The sequence below is a fragment of the Manis javanica genome, chromosome 6 (assembly GCF_040802235.1).
Source record: "Manis javanica isolate MJ-LG chromosome 6, MJ_LKY, whole genome shotgun sequence".
NCBI classification, from domain to species: domain Eukaryota; kingdom Metazoa; phylum Chordata; class Mammalia; order Pholidota; family Manidae; genus Manis; species Manis javanica.
Window position 1 is genome coordinate 55,285,654 of NC_133161.1, and position 15,898 is coordinate 55,301,551.

The 15,898-nt window shown below is 36.6% G+C and overlaps 1 protein-coding gene and 1 long non-coding RNA gene across 5 annotated transcripts in view; one reads left to right on the forward strand and one right to left on the reverse strand.

Annotated features, from left to right (window-relative positions):
- The window catches only part of LOC140849898 (uncharacterized), a 187,943-nt gene that overhangs the window by 149,796 nt on the left and 22,249 nt on the right, over nt 1-15,898 (forward strand). The gene's annotated exons all lie outside the window — the stretch shown is intronic.
- Nucleotides 1-15,898, reverse strand: part of HDAC9 (histone deacetylase 9) — a 938,800-nt gene that overhangs the window by 75,391 nt on the left and 847,511 nt on the right. For both annotated transcript variants that reach the window (XM_073238726.1, XM_073238727.1), the window contains exon 26: nt 14,083-14,216. In XM_073238726.1, coding sequence (XP_073094827.1) covers nt 14,083-14,216 — 134 coding nt within the window. The remainder of the gene's footprint in view (nt 1-14,082; nt 14,217-15,898) is intronic.

Genomic DNA, 15,898 nt, shown 5'->3' on the forward strand with positions numbered 1-15,898 from the left:
TTTCATGTGCCTGTTGGCACCTGAATTTCTTCTTTGGAGAAGGGTCTGTTCAGATCCTCTGCCCATTTTTTTAATCAGGTTATTCGTTTTTTTGGGTGTTGAGGTGTGTAAGCTCTTTATATATTTTGGATGTTAACCCCTTATTCAGGTATGTCATTTATGTCATATATATTCTCTCGCACTGTAGGATGCCTTTTTTTTTCGCTGACAGTGTCCTTTGCTATACAGAAGCTGTTTAGTTTGATGTAGTCCCATTTGTTCATTTTTTTGCTTTTCTTTCCCTTGCCTGAGGAGATGCATTCAGGAAAACGTTGCTTATGTTTATATTCAAGAGAGTTTTGCCTATGTTTTCTTCTAAGAGTTTTATGGTTTCATGACTTACATTCAGGGCTTTGATCCATTTCGTTTACTTTTGTGTATGGAGTTAGACAATAATCCAGTTTTATTCTCTTACATGTAGCTGTTCAGTTTTGACAACACCAGTTGTTGAAGAGGCTGTCATTTCTCTATTGTATATCCATGGCTCCTTTACATATATTAAGTAGCCATATATGTATGGGTTTATACCTAGACTCTCTATTCTATTCCATTGATCTATGGCTCTGTTCTTGTGCCAGTATCAAATTGTCTTGATTACTATGGCTTTGTAGTAGAGCTTCAAGTTGAGGAGCATAATCCCCCCAAATCAATTCTTCCTTCTAAGGATTGCTTTGGTATTTTGGGGTCTTTCGTGGTTCCATATGAACTTTAGAGCTATTTGTTCTAGTTCATTGAAAACTGCTGTCGGAATTTTAATAGGGATTGCATTGAATCTGTAAATTGCTTTAGACAGGATTGCCATTTTGACAGTGCTAATTCTTCCCACCCATGATCATGGGATGCATTTCCATTTATTAGTGTCTTTAATTTCTCTCAAAAGTGTCGTGTAGTTTCCAGGGTATAGGTCTTTCATTTCCTTGGTTAGGTTTATTCCTAGGTATTTTATTCTTTTTGATGCAATTGTGAATGGAATTGTTTTCCTGATTTCTCCTTCTGCTAGTTCATCATTAGTGTATAGAAATGCAACAGATTTCTGTGTATTAATTTTGTATCCTGCAACTTTACTGAATTCAGATATTAGTTCTAGTAGTTTTGGAGTGGATTCTTTAGGGTTTTTATGTACAATATCATATCATCTGCAAACAGTGACAGTTTAATTTGTTCCTTGCCAATCTGGATGCCTTTTATTTCCTTGTGTGTCTGATTGCCGTGGCTAGGACCTCCAGTACTATGTTGAATAAAAGTGGGGAAAGTGGGCATCCTTGTATTGTTCCTAATCTTAGAGGAAAATCTTTCAGCTTCTCGCTGTTAAGTATAATGTTGGCTGTGGGTTTGTTGTTTATGACCATTATTATGTTGAGGTACTGTCCTCTATACTCATTTTTTTGAGAGTATTTTCATGAATAGATGTTGAATTGTGTCAAATGCTTTTTAAACCTCTATGGCAATGGTCATATGGTTTTTGTCCTTTTTATTGATGTGGTGGATGACGATGGATTTTTGAATATTGTACCATCCTTGAATCCCTGGAATAAATCCCACTTGATCATGAAGGATGATATTTCTGATTTGTTATTGAATTTGATTTGCTAATAATTTTTTGGGGATTTTTGCATCTATGTTTATTAGGGATATTGGTCTATAATTTTCTTTTTTTTGTGGTGTCTTTGTCTGGTTTTGGTATTAGAGTGATGCTGGCTTCATAGAATGAGTTTCGAAGTATTCCATCCTCTTCTACTTTATAGAAAACTTTAAGAAAGATGGGTATTAGTTCCTCTGTAAATGTCTGATAAAATTCAGCAGTGAAGCCATCTGGTACAGGGCTGTAGTTCTTGGGGAGTTTTGTGATTACTGATTCAATTTCATTACTGGTAATTGGTATGCTCAGGCTTTCTTTCTTCCTGGGTCCATCTTGGAAGGTTGTATTTTTCCAGAAGGTTGTCCATTTCTTCTAGGTTATCCAATTTGTTATCATATAAATTTTCATAGTATTCTCTAATAATTATTTTTATTTTGGTGGTGTCTGTAGTTGATTTTTCCTTTCTCATTACTGATTCTATTTATGTGTGTAGACTCTTTTTCTTGGTAAGTCTGGGTAGCAGTTTATCTATTTGGTTTATTTTCTCAAAGAACCAGCTCTCAGTTCCAATAATTCTTTCTACTGTTTTATTCTTCTCAATTTTATTTGTTTCTTCTCTGATCTTTATTATGTTCCTCCTTCTGCTGACTTTGGGCCTCATTTTTTCCTCTTTTTCTAGTTTCATTAATTGTGTATTTGTACTGTTCATATGGGATTGTCCTTCCATCTTTAGATAGGCCTAAATTGCTAAATACTTTCCTTTTAGAACTGCCTTCACTGCATCCCACAGAATATGGGGCATTGAGCTGTTGTTTTCATTTGTCTCCATATATTGCTTGATCTCTGTTTTAATATGGTTAGTGATCCATTTATTATTTAGGAGCATGTTGTTAAACATCTATGTGTTTGTGGGCCTTTTTGTTTTCTTTGAACAATTTATTTATAGTTTCATACCTTTGTGAGCTTAGTAGTAGGTTGGTACAATTTTAATCTTTTTGAATTTACTGTGGCTCTTTTGTGGCCTAGTATGTAATCTATTCTGGTACATGTTTCATGTGCACTTGAGAAGAATGTATATTCTGTTGCTTTTGGGTGGAGTGTTCAATAGATGTCTCTTAGGTCTATCTGTTCTAATGTGTTATTCAGTGCCTCTGTCTTCTTATTTATTTTCTGTCTGGTTGATCTGTACTTGGATTCGTGATTACTAAAGGATCAATGGCAGCTTATTTACTACCTATTTTGTTGAGAGTTTTTATAATGAGAGTTTTTATAATGAATATTTTATAATGAAATATAAAACTATTTTATAATGAATAGTTTTATAATGAACTATAATGAATAGTTTTTATAATGAATGTCAAATGCTTTTCAGCATCTATGGAGATGATCATGTGGGTTTTGTCTTTCTTTTTGTTGATGTGGTGGATGATTTTGATGGATTTTTTAATGTTGTTCTATCTTTGCATCCTTGAGATGAATCCCAGTTGGTCATGGTGTATGATCCTCTTGATGTATTTTTTATTTCAATTTGCTGATATTTTGTTGAGTATTTTTGCATCTATGTTCATGAGGGATATTGGTCTGTAATTTTCTTTTTTTGTGGTGTCTGTCTTGTTTTGGTATTAGAGTGATGCTGGCTTCATAGAATGAGTTTGGAAGTATTCCTTCCTCCTCTATTTTTTTGGAAAACTTTAAGGAGAATGGTATTATGTCTTCTCTATATGTCTGATAAAATTTAGTGCTGAATCCATCTGGCCTGGGATTTTTGTTCTTGGGTAGTTTTTTGATTACCAGTTCAATTTCATTGCTGGTAATTGGTTTGTTTAGATTTTGTGTTTCTTCCTTGGTGAGTCTTGGAAGGTTGTATTTTTCTAGGAAGTTGTCCATTTCTTCTAGGTTTTCCAGTTTGTTAGCACATAGGTTTTCATGGTATTCTCTAATAATTCTTTGTATTTCTGTGTGGTCTGTCATGATTTTTCCTTTCTCCTTTCTGATTCTGTTTATGTGTGTAGATTCTGTTTTTCTCTTATTAAGTCTGGATAGGGGTTTATCTACTTTGTTTATTATCTCAAAGAACCAGCTCTTGGTTTCATTATTTTGTTCTATTGTTTTATTCTTCTCAATTTTATTTATTTCTTCTCTGATCATTATTATGTCCCTTCTTCTGCTGACTTCCAGCCTCATTTGTTCTTCTTTTCTCAGTTTCAATAATTGTGAGTTTAGACTATTCATTTGGCATTGTTTTTCCTTGTTGAAATATGCCTGGATTGCTATGTACTTTCCTCTTAGAATTGCCTTCTCTGCATCCAACAGAAGTTGGGGCTTTGTGCTGTTGTTGTCACTTTTCTCCATATATTGCTTGATCTCTATTTTAATTTGATCATTGATCCATTGATTATTTAGGAACATGTTGTTAAGCCTCCATGTGTTTGTGACCCTTTTTGTTTTCTTTGTACAATTTATTTCTAGTTTTATACCTTTGTGGTCTGAGAAGTTGGTTGGTAGAATTTCAATCTTTTTGAATTTACTGAGGCTCTTTTTGTGTCCTTGTATGTGGTCTATTCTGAAAAATGTTCCATGTGCATTTGAGAAGAATGTGTATGCTGCTGCTGTTGGGTATAGAGTTCTGTACATGTCTGTAAGGTCCATCTGTTCTAGTGTGTTGTTCAGTGCCTCTGTGTCCTTACTTAATTTCTGTCTGGTGGATCTGTCCTTTGGAGTGAGTGGTGTGTTGAAGTCTCCTAGAACGAATGCATTTGATTCTATTTCCTCCTTTAATTCTGTTTGTATTTCTTTCACATATGTTGGTGCTCCTGTATTGGGTGCATATATATTTATAATGGTTATATCCTCTTGTTGGACTGACTCCTTTATCATTATGTAATGTCCTTCTTTATCTCTTGTTACTTTCTTTGTTTTGAAGTCTATTTTCTCTGATACAAGTACTGCAACACCTGCTTTTTTCTCCCTATTGTTTGCATGAAATATCTTTTCCCATCCCTTCACTTTTAGTCTGTGGATGTCTTTGGGTTTGAGGTGAGTCTCTTGTAAGTAGCATATAGATGGGTCTTGCTTTTTTATCCATTCTATTACTCTTTGTCTTTTGATTGGTGCATTCAGTCCATTTACATTTAGGGTGATTATTGAAAGATATGTACTTATTGCCATTGTAGGCTTTAGATTTGTGGTTACCAAAGGTTCAATGGTAGCTTCTTTACTATCTAACTGTCTAACTTAATTCATTTATTAAGCTATTATAAATCCAGTCTGATGAATCTTTATTTCTCTCCCTTCTTATTCATCCTCCTCTATTCTTTATATGTTAGGTGTTTTTTCTGTACTCTTAGGTGTTTCCTTTGACTGGTTTTGTGAATAGTTGATTTAATTTTTTTTTTGCCTTTAGTTAGTATTTGCTTTCTTTCCTGTGATTTTATTTTCTCTGGTGACATCTATTTGGCCTTAGGAGTTCTTCCATCTAGAGCAGTCCCTGTAAAATGTCCTGTAGAGGTGGTTTGTGGGAGGCAAATTCCCTCAACTTTTGCTTGTCTAGGAATTGCTTAATCCCTCCTTCATATTTAAATGATAATCATGCTGGATATAGTATTCTTGGTTCAAGGCCATTCTTTTTCATTGCATTAAATATATCATGCCATTCTGTTCTGGCCTGTAAGGTTTCTGCTGAGAAGTCTGATGATAGCCTGATGGGTTTTCCTTTGTAGGTGACCTTTTTTTCCCCTCTGGCTGCCTTTAATACTCTGTCCTTGTCCTTAATCTTTGCCATTTTAATTATTATGTGTCTTGGTGTTGTCCTCCTTGGGTCCCTCATGTTGAGGGATCTGTGGGCTTGGGCTTCCATGGTCTGAGAGACTTTTTCCTCTCCCAGTTTGGGGAAGTTTTCAGCAATTATTTCTTCAAAGACACTTTCTATCCCTTTTTTTTCTCTCTTCTTCTTCTGGTACTCCTGTAATGTGAATATTGTTCTGTTTGGATTGGCCACACAGTTCTCTTAATATTCTTTCATTCCTGGAGATCCTTTTATCTCTCTCTGCCTCAGCTTCCCTGTATTCCTGTTCTCTGATTTCTATTCCATTAACAGTCTCTTGTACCTCATCCAGTCTGCTCTTAAGTACTTGCAGAGATTGTTTTATTTCTGTATTCTCCCTACTAACTTGATCCTTTAGCTCTTGCATATTTCTCTGCAGGCCCATCAGCATGGTTATGACCTTTATTTTGAATTCTTTTTCAGGAAGATTGGTTATATCTTTCTCCCCAGGCCCTCCTCTCTCAGGAGCTCTCTGGGTAATTCTGGACTGGACCAAATTCTTCTGCCTTTTCACGGCAATAGAGGTAGTCCTAGGCGGGAGATGCATGTATCAGCTGGGAGAAAAAAGTCCCTTCCTGCTTCCTGGTCACTCTGCCCCTCTCTGCTGTCTGTGTTGGTCACCCTCACACTGGGAGCAGCATCTGGGTTAATTTGCTGAGCTGTCGCAGGTGGGGCAGCCCTTGGGGTAGCCCAGAGCCCTGCAGGGAGTGGTTGGCATGCTGGGTGTGCTCTTCTATGAGAACAACACCCCTTCACACCCTGCTCTGGTTTCCTCTGCCTGTGCTGGGCAGCTGCATGCCAGCAGCAGCCCTGTGTCTGGCCTGGTGGCTGTGTACTGGGAGGAGACTCTGGGCAGCTGCTGTGGGTGTGGCTGCCCTCACGCTGCTCGGCCACTGTAGCAGGGCTGTGCCAGAGGTGGAGTGAATGGCAGGCTGCTTATTGCCATGAGGGGTTTCAGAGCTGCACTGCCTCCCAGGTGGCTGGGGCATCTGAAGCTCCTCAGAATTCCCAGCCTGCTGGGCTGAGTGTGCCGGGATGATTCTGTCCAAGCTGTGTCCCTTTAAGATTTTCAAAAAGCACTCGCTTTTCTTTTGTCCCTGGGGAGTAGGCAGCAGGACCTGCTCACAGATTTTACTTTTCCATTTCCCTAATATCCAGCACACCATGCAATGTGTGTCTGTGCTCCTGGTGCAGATTACTAGGACTGGTTATTTAGCAGTCCTGCACATCCATTCCCTCCGCACTCCAACTCCTTTCCTCCTGCCGGTGATCTGGGGTGGAGGAAGCACTCGGGTCCTGCTTGGCCATGGCTTATATTTTACCCCCTTCATGAGGTGCTGAGTTCTCACAGATGTAGATGTAGCCTGGCTGTTGTACTGTATCCTCTGGTCTCTCTTTTAGGAATAGTTGTAGTTGTTGTATTTTCAAAAAATACTTATGGTTTTGAGAGGGGATTTCTGCTGCCCTACTCACATCGCCATCTTGGCTCCTTGACGCTTCTTTACTATCTAATAGTCTAACTTAACTCACTTATTACACTATCATAAACAATCTGAAGATTCTTTATTTCTCTCCCTTCTTTTTCTTCCTCCTCCACTGTTTATATGTTAGGTGTCTTATTCTGTACTCTTTGTGTATCCCTTGACTGACTTTGTGGGTAGCTGATTTAATTTTCCATTTGGTTGGTAATTAATCTACTTCCTTTACTGTGGTTTTATTTTCTCTGGAGACAGTTATTTAGCCTTAGGATTGCTTTCTTTGAGAGCAGTACCTTTAAGATACTCTGTATAGATGGTTTGTGGGAGGTAAATTTCCTCAACTTTTGCTTATCAGGAATTTGTTTAATCCCTCCCTCAAATTTAAGTGATAATCTCTCTGCATAGAGTATTCTTGGTTCGAGGTCCTTCTGTTTCATTGCATTGAATATATCATGCCATTCCCTTCTGGCCTGTAAGTTTTCTGCTGAGAAGTCTTATGATAGCTTGATGGGTTTTCCTTTGTAGGTGATCTTTTTTCTCTCTGTTGGTTCTCTCTGTGGTTGCTTTAATACTCTTTCCTTGTCCTTGATCTTTGCCATTTTAATTATATGTCTTGGTGTTGTCTTCCTTGGGTCTCTTGTGTTGGGAGATCTGTGTATTTCCATGGCCTGAGAGACTATTTCCTTCCCCAAATTGGGGAAGTTTTTAGCAATTGTTTCTCAAAGACACTTTCTATCCCTTTTTCTCTCTCTTCTTCTTCTGGTTCCCCTATAATGCGAATACTATTCCATTTGAATTGGTCACACAGTTCTCTCAATATTCTTTCATTCCTAGATATCCTTTTTTCTCTGTGTGCCTCAGCTTCTTTTTATTTCTTTCTCTAATTCTATTCCATTTACTGTCTCTTGTACCTCATTTAATCTGCTTTAAAATCCATCTATTGTTTGTTTCATTTCAGTTACTGTATTTTTTAGGGTGTCGATTTCCTCCTGAATTTGTCCCTTAGCTCTTGAATATTTTTTTGTAACTCCATTAGCATGCTATTACTTTTATTTTGAATTCTCTTTCTGGAAGATTGGTGATTTCAGTCTTTCTCACAATGCCTTCTTACCAGTGTTTGATGGATTTTGGATTGAACAAAGTTCTTCTGCCTTTTCATAGTCCTGGAGCAATGGGAGTGGTTGCAATTGAGTGGCCCGGTGCCTGCTGGGAAGACAAAGCCCTTTCCCACTTCCTGGTTGCAGGGCCTGTTTTTGTTCTCAGGACCAGTGAGCCATGCACAGAGAGTGGCCTTTGGGTTAATTTCCTAAGCTGCCATGGGCTGGGCTCCCCTCTGGCTGACCTGGTGCAATGGCATGGGTCATAGGTGAGCAGTGCTGGGGCCTGCCAAGAGGACAGAGCTCTTTCCTGCTTCCCAGCTGCAGTGTCTGCCTCTGCTGTCATGGCCAGTTATCTGCGCACAGGCAGGGAGCATCCTCAGCATTAAGCCCCTGAAGTTGCTGTAGGTGGGGCTGCCCTTCGGCTGGCTTGGAATAATGGTGGGAGCAACACATTTGAACACAGGTGATGGCCAGGAGGAAGGAACATCACGCTGCTTCTTACAGTGGGGGGCCTCCAGGTTGTGTGGCCTGCCAGGGGGATGGAGCTCCTGGAGCTCCTGAAAGTTCCCAACCTGCTGCACTGAGTGTGCTGGGACGATTTTATCCACTTGTTCTTTCTCCTGAGCAGCAAGCTCTGTGTACTCCTTGCCCCTTAAGCAGCCCTCTTACTGTTGGGAATTCTTTTAAAGCTCCCACCTTTCTTTGTTGGGAGGATTTCGATTACTGATTCAAGCTCCTTACTAGTAATTTGTTACCATGTGATAGATCATATTAACAGAATAAAGGATAAAAATCATATGATCTCAACAGATGCAAACAAAGCATTTGACAAAGTTCAACATCTTTTCATGATAAAAATACTCAATACATTTAGTATAAAAGGAATGTGCTTCAACATATTAAGGCCATATAGAACAAACCCACAGCTAATATCCTGTTAAATAGTGAAAAACTGAAAGGTTTTCCTCTAAGATCAGGAGCAAGGAAAGGATTACCAGTCACCCCAGAGCAGCCAGTTGTGGGAACCTGTTCTCCATAAGCGGCTGGAATCTCAGTCTCTGACTGTGCTTTTCAATCTCTCTAATCTCCAGAGCACCATGTAATGTGGGTTTGTGCTCCTGGAGTAGATCTCTAGGGCTGGGTATTTAGCAGTACTGGACTTCTACTCCCATCCTCCTCTGTTTCTCTTCCTCCCACCAGTAAGCTGGGGTAGGGGGGAATGTTCAGGTACCGCCGGGTCACAGCTTTGTTATTTTTCCCTTTTTTGTGATATGTTGTCTTTTCCCAGATGTAGACTGGCTGATGAAATCTTATTTCTAGGCACTCTTTTAGGATTAATTGTATTTGATGTATTTTCATATTATATATGGTTTTGGGAGGAGATTTCTGCCTCGCTTCTATCTTTTGTCCTTAAGTTTACCAATATTTTTAGGACTCCAGACCAAGATGGTGACATAGGAGTCTCCTGAATTTCCCTCTTCCCAAGGATGCAATGACTGTTTTTCTACACATGGAGCAATTCCCTCCAAGATAAATCCATAAATAAGCTGAGTGATTCCTACACACTGAGTGAATGAGAAAATACCCACATCAAAATGGGTAGGAAAAGTTGAGATATACTTTTGTCATAAACCCCACCCTTGGCACAGTACCATACAATTGGGTGTGAACCCCAACTTGCAATTTATCTCCAAGGAGTGAAGGGTTTGGACCACACATCTAGCACTCCAAATTTTAAGGTTTCTGCCCAAGGAATGGGCTCCCAACCTACCTAGCTTTGAAAGAAAAAGGGTTTGCATTTATGAGTCCCATAGGACTATATCAAACAGAAACAATTTAAAAATATGTAAAGGAGTACCCCCTCATGGCTAGAAAGCTTAGTGCAGAGGGTACAGTCAAAAATGCCATATCAAGTTTCTCCCTGTAAAGGGTTTGACTGCATACCTTCCCAGCTGCTACCTGACAGCCCAGTTTCCAGTCCTGCTATATCTAGGTGCTAACTGTGTCCTTTGCCTTTGGGACACTGACAGAACTTACACATTCTCAGCTACTGGGAATCACTAACAACAAAGACTATCACTTCAGAATATATGTTATTTTCAAGCACACATGAAACAGTCTCTACTATAGATCATATATTAGGCCACAAAACCAGTCTTAGCAAATTTTAAGACTGAAATCAGCCTAAGTATCTTTTCTGACCACAGTGACATGAAACCAGAAATAAACTACAAGAAAAGTGGAAAATTAAAAAATATATGGTAATTTAACAACATGATTCTGAATATCCAGTGGATTAAAGAAGAAATCAAAAGAGAACTAAAAGAAATCTTGAGACAAATGAAAATGGAAACATAACACAACAAAACTTATGCAATGAAGTAAAAACAGTTCTAAGAGGGAAGTTGATCATAGTAAATGTCTTCATTAAGAAAAAATATCTCAAATAAACAACCTAACTTTATATCACAGGAACAAGAGAAAGAAGAACTATGCCAAAGTTAGTAAAAGGAAGGAAATAGCAAAGATTAGTGTGGAAATAAATGAAATAGAGACTACAAAGATAATAGAAAACAATAAATGAAACTAACAGCTGGTTTTATGAAAAGATAAACAAAATTGATAAGCTTTTAACTAGATTAAGGAAAAAGAGAAATCTCAATTAATAAACTCAGATATGAAAAGGAGCCATGACAACTGATGACATGGAAATACAAAGGAACATAAGAAACTACTATGAACAGTTTTATGCCAACAAGTTAGAAAACCTAAAAGAAATGGGTAAATTATTTCATAATTTCTACCATAAAACCTACAGAACTGAATTATGAAGAAACAGAAAATCTGAACTGATTACTAGTAAGGAGCTTGAATCAGTAATCAAAATTCTCCCAACAAAGAAAAATCCAGAATCAGATCACTTCTCTCATGAATTCTACAAAATATTAAAGAAGAACTAATTCCAATCCTTCTCCAACTCATCCAAAAAACTGAAGAGGAGGACATGTCCAAACTCATTTTAAGAGACCAGCATTTCCCTGATACCAAAGCAATAAAGGACATACAAGAAAAGAAATTATGGGCCAATATCCTTGATGAACTAGATATAAACATCCTCAACAAAATATTGGCAAACTGAATTCAACAGTACATTCAAAGAATCATACACTGTGATCAAGTGGGATTTACTCCATGGATGCTAGGATGGTTCAACATATGCAAATAAACCAATGTGATAGATCATATTAACAGAATGAAGGATAAAAAATCATATGATCTCAACAGATGCAAACAAAGCATTTGACAAAATTCAACATCTTTTCATGATAAAAATACTCAACAAATTCAGTATAAAAGGAATGTGCTTCAACATAGTAAAGGCCAGAGACAAACCCACAGCTAACATCATACTAAATAGAGAAAAGCTGAAAGGTTTTCCTCTAAGATCAGGAGCAAGGAAAGGATGACCACTCTTCCCTCTTCATTCAGTGTAGTACATAGTATATAATCTAGAACAATTAGGCAAGAAAAAGACATCCAAATTGGAGAGGAGAAAGAAAAACTCACTATTTTCAGATGATGTGATAAATGTGGAAAACCCTAAAGACTCCATCACAAAACTGTCAGAACTAATAAACAAATTCAGGAGAGTTGCAGGATACAAAATCAACATATAAAACCAGGTTCACTTCTCTACATTAACAATGAACTATCTGAAAAAGAAATAAATACAATTTAGAATATCCTCAAAAACAATAAAATACTTAGGAATAAATTTATCCAAGGAAGTGAATGATCTAGATGCCAAAAACTACAATATGCTGATGAACAAAAGTGAAGAAGACACACATAAATGAAAGATATCCCATGTTCATGGATCAGAAGAGTTAATATTATTAAAATGCCTGTACTAGCCAAAGTGATCTACAGTCAATGCAATCCTTATCAAAAGATATTTTTTTTCTGAGAGAGAGAAAAAACTATCCTAAAATTCTTATGAAACCACAAAATATCCCAAATAGCCAAAGTAATCTTGAGAAAGAATAATAATGTTGAAATCATCAGAATTTCTGATTTCAAACTATACCACCAGTAGTTAACACAATATGGTGTTGGCATTAACACTAGACACATACATTAATGGAACAGAAGAGAGATATCAGTAATAAACCCATGTATACATGGCCAATTAATCTTCAACAAAGGAACCAGGAATGTATAATGGGGAAAGAGCTGTCTCTTCAATTAATGGTGTTAGAAAACTGGAGAGCCATAAGCAAAAGAATGAAACTGGACCCCTATCTTACATTGTACACAAAAAGCAATTCAAAATTGATTTAACATTTAAATGTAAGACTTGAAATGATAAAGCTCTTAGAAGAAAACATAGAGGGTAAGCTCCTTGGTTAGGAAGGTAATGTCATCATTTTTGGCAATGGCTTTTTTGGATTTGACAATGAAAGCAAAGAAAACAAAAGCAAAAATAAACAAGTGGGACTACTTCAAACTAAAAGGCTACTACACAGCAAAAGTAGTCATCAGTAAAATTAAAAGGCATGCTATGGAATAGGAAACCATATTTGCAAACCACATATCCAATAAGGGGTTAATATCTAAAATATACAAGGAATTCATTTGACTCAATAGCAAACAAATGAACACACACAAAACACCCCCAAAATTAATAAACCAATTAAAAATGGGCAAAAGACCTGTAAAGATATTTTTCCAAAGATGACATACAAATGGCCAACACGTATGTGAAAACATGTTCAACATTAGTAATCATCAGGAAAAATGCACATCAAAATCACCATGAGATATCACCTCACATATCAAATAAGAAGAGATAAATGCTAGTGAGGAAGTGGAGAGAAGGGAACCCTTGTGCACTGTTGGTGTGAAGGTCTAATATAGTCACTATGGAAAACAGTAGAAGGTTCTTAAAGAAAAAATAGAACTACCATATAACCCAGCATTTTCACTTTTGGGTATGTGTCCAAGGAAACAAAATCACTGTCTCAAAGAGATACCTGTCCTCCCATGTTTGCTGCAGCACTATTCACAATAGTCAATGTACTAGTGTCCATTAACAGATGGGTGGATAAAGAAAAAAATATGTATCAGTGTACACACACACACACAGAGTGTATACAATGGAATATTATTCAGCTTTTAAAAAAGAAGGAAATCCTGTCATTTGTGACAACATGCATGAACCTGGAGGGCAGACAGAGAAAGATAAAATACTGCATGGTATCACTTTTTTTGTTTTGTTTTGTGGAACCAAAATAAAAAACAAACAAAAAAAGTTAACGCATTATAACATTATAGAATGGTGGTTTCCAGGGACTGGAGTGATGGTAGGGGGAATACGAAGAGGGCAGTAAAAGATTTAGAACTTTCAAGTTACAAGATTAGAATAAAGTTTGGGAATTTAATGAATAGCATAGTCACTATACTTGATAATACTGTATTGTGTATTTGAAATTAGTGAAGAGAGTAGCACTTAAGTGTTTTCACCAAACAACAACAAAGTAAACTATGTGAGGTGATGAATGTGTTAAATTAACTGCATGGAGGGAATCATTTCAGTGTTTTTGAATATCAAATCATCACACTGTACACTTTAAATAGATCACAATTTTGTTAACTCTGCCCCAATAAAACTGAAAAAAATTTTAGGAAGCTTTCCCTCCACCCAATGTAACAATCCTACGGGAAATCTCAAGAGAAATTTTCTTTGAATTATTTCCTTTTCAATGCTCATTAGTTGGGTCAGTATAAAGAGGGTTTCTCCTCAGAGGGGTTATTAATTTGTTTATTGAACCCTGCCAATAACCTGACTGAGGAGAGTGCTATGTAAATTCTATAACTGGGCAAAAGTTATAATACATAACACGAGAACATGAAAGTTTATCTAAGTCTTCCTTTCTTTCTTAAAATTGTAAGAGCAACATTGTGTATTCTGAGTACATGGGATTTAAAAACAAAATTTAAAAAATATACATGCTTACATTCCTGGCCATTTATACCTGCTTTTTTGTATTTTTAGTTGTTTACCTCATTTCCTAGAAGGGCATTTACACAGGCTTCTGATGCATCGCAGATGGCTGTAAGATCATGTCCTCCTTCTAGAGCCAAAACCACATGTCCATCAGCCAATGTCATCAATTGCTTCATCAAATGACCAAAGCCTACCATAATACAAACAGAATATGTCAAAATATTAATGCAAAAGGGAATGAATCACTAAAATCTAATATTGATTGAGGATTTATTCAGTATGGATCCTGCTTCAGCAGTTTGTGCCAGCTCATTTAATACTTACAATAACTTGATAATTAAGTCCTATTATTTTCTGTTTTGCAAATGAGAGAACCCAAACCCAAGATTCCACAGCTAAGAAGTCATCACAACCAAGTCTGCACCAGTCAATATGGCTCTTCCCCAGCACACAGTACTGCTTTTCATAACACATTCTATATGTAGCTGGAAAAAAATAGTATTCTGCCAGTTTTAATAAGGTAAACAATCCCATTTGCTTGGCATTTGTTTCCTGTCTCCATCACCTGCCTTAATTTTATTATAAAAGGAAGTTTTCAATATGTCACCATAACTTATATTACAGATATTATTTTTATTATGAAATAGTTATAAATGCAAAAAATAACATCTTTATATGTTATAAAATATAATGACATGATAAATCTCTTTACTCACCTCACAGTACAAGGAAAATATTAACAGTACTTCTGAAGCCACCCATGAGCTTCTCTCCACTACCATGCCTCCTACTCTCCTGTGGGACACCAGGATGCTGAGTTTGTATTTATAATTCCTTTCCTTTATTTAATTTATTTGTTTTTGAACTTAATAAAACTGGTTTTATACTTTTACATCTTGTTCTTTTCATACATTTTGTTAGTTCATCTCTGCTGAATGTACATATCTATAGTTCTTTGCTGTGTAGTAAGCCATTTTATGAGTATAGAAGAATTCACTTACCCATTTTCTTGACAGATATTTGTTTTCTTTGTTATTACAAAATCCCCATATTTTGTTATTACAATAATTCTTCTCTGAACATTCTTATACCAGTCTTCTGTTGCCATGTGCAAGAGTGGAATGAAATTGTTATGGTTTAAAATCTGTTAAATTATACCAGATTATTTCCAAAGAGGAATAAACAAAACCCCACTCTGAGAAGCAGTACATATAAGAATTCCAGTTTAGTCACATCCTTGCCAACATTTGATGTGATTTGCCAAGTGAGTGGGTGAACAATGGCATCTTATAGCAGTTTCATTTAGTTAGAAGAAAGGACCTTTCCATTTCTACTTTGAATTAGATTTTTATTATAAATAAATGTTGAATTTAAATATTACCCTACACCAAATGAAACGCTTCTTTTCCTAGGAAGCTTCCCTTCCACACAATGTAACCATCCTACAGGAAATCTCAAGAGAAATTTTTTTGTGTTGTGATTTACATTAACATTTCTAACATTAAGCCATCATTGAATCTATAAAATAAGCTTGATCATGATGCATTATCTTTTTTATATACAGTTGGATTTGTTGTCCTAATGCTTTGTTAGGATTTTTTTCATCTATGTTCATTATATACTTTCCCATTCTTACACTGACCGCAATTTTTGATGTGGTAGGGACCCTCTTTTTCCATTATCTGATCTTTGAATGTTGGAACTAACTATTTGAGTCTTGTGCTTTGTTTGAGGAAGACTTTCAGTTATTGATAGAATTCCTTAGGCATTATGTGTAGGACTACTCATACTTTCTATATCTTCCTAAATTATATTTTTCCAGAAGTTTTTTTTTTAAGTATTCAAGTGTACTGAAATAAAGTTGTTTAGTAC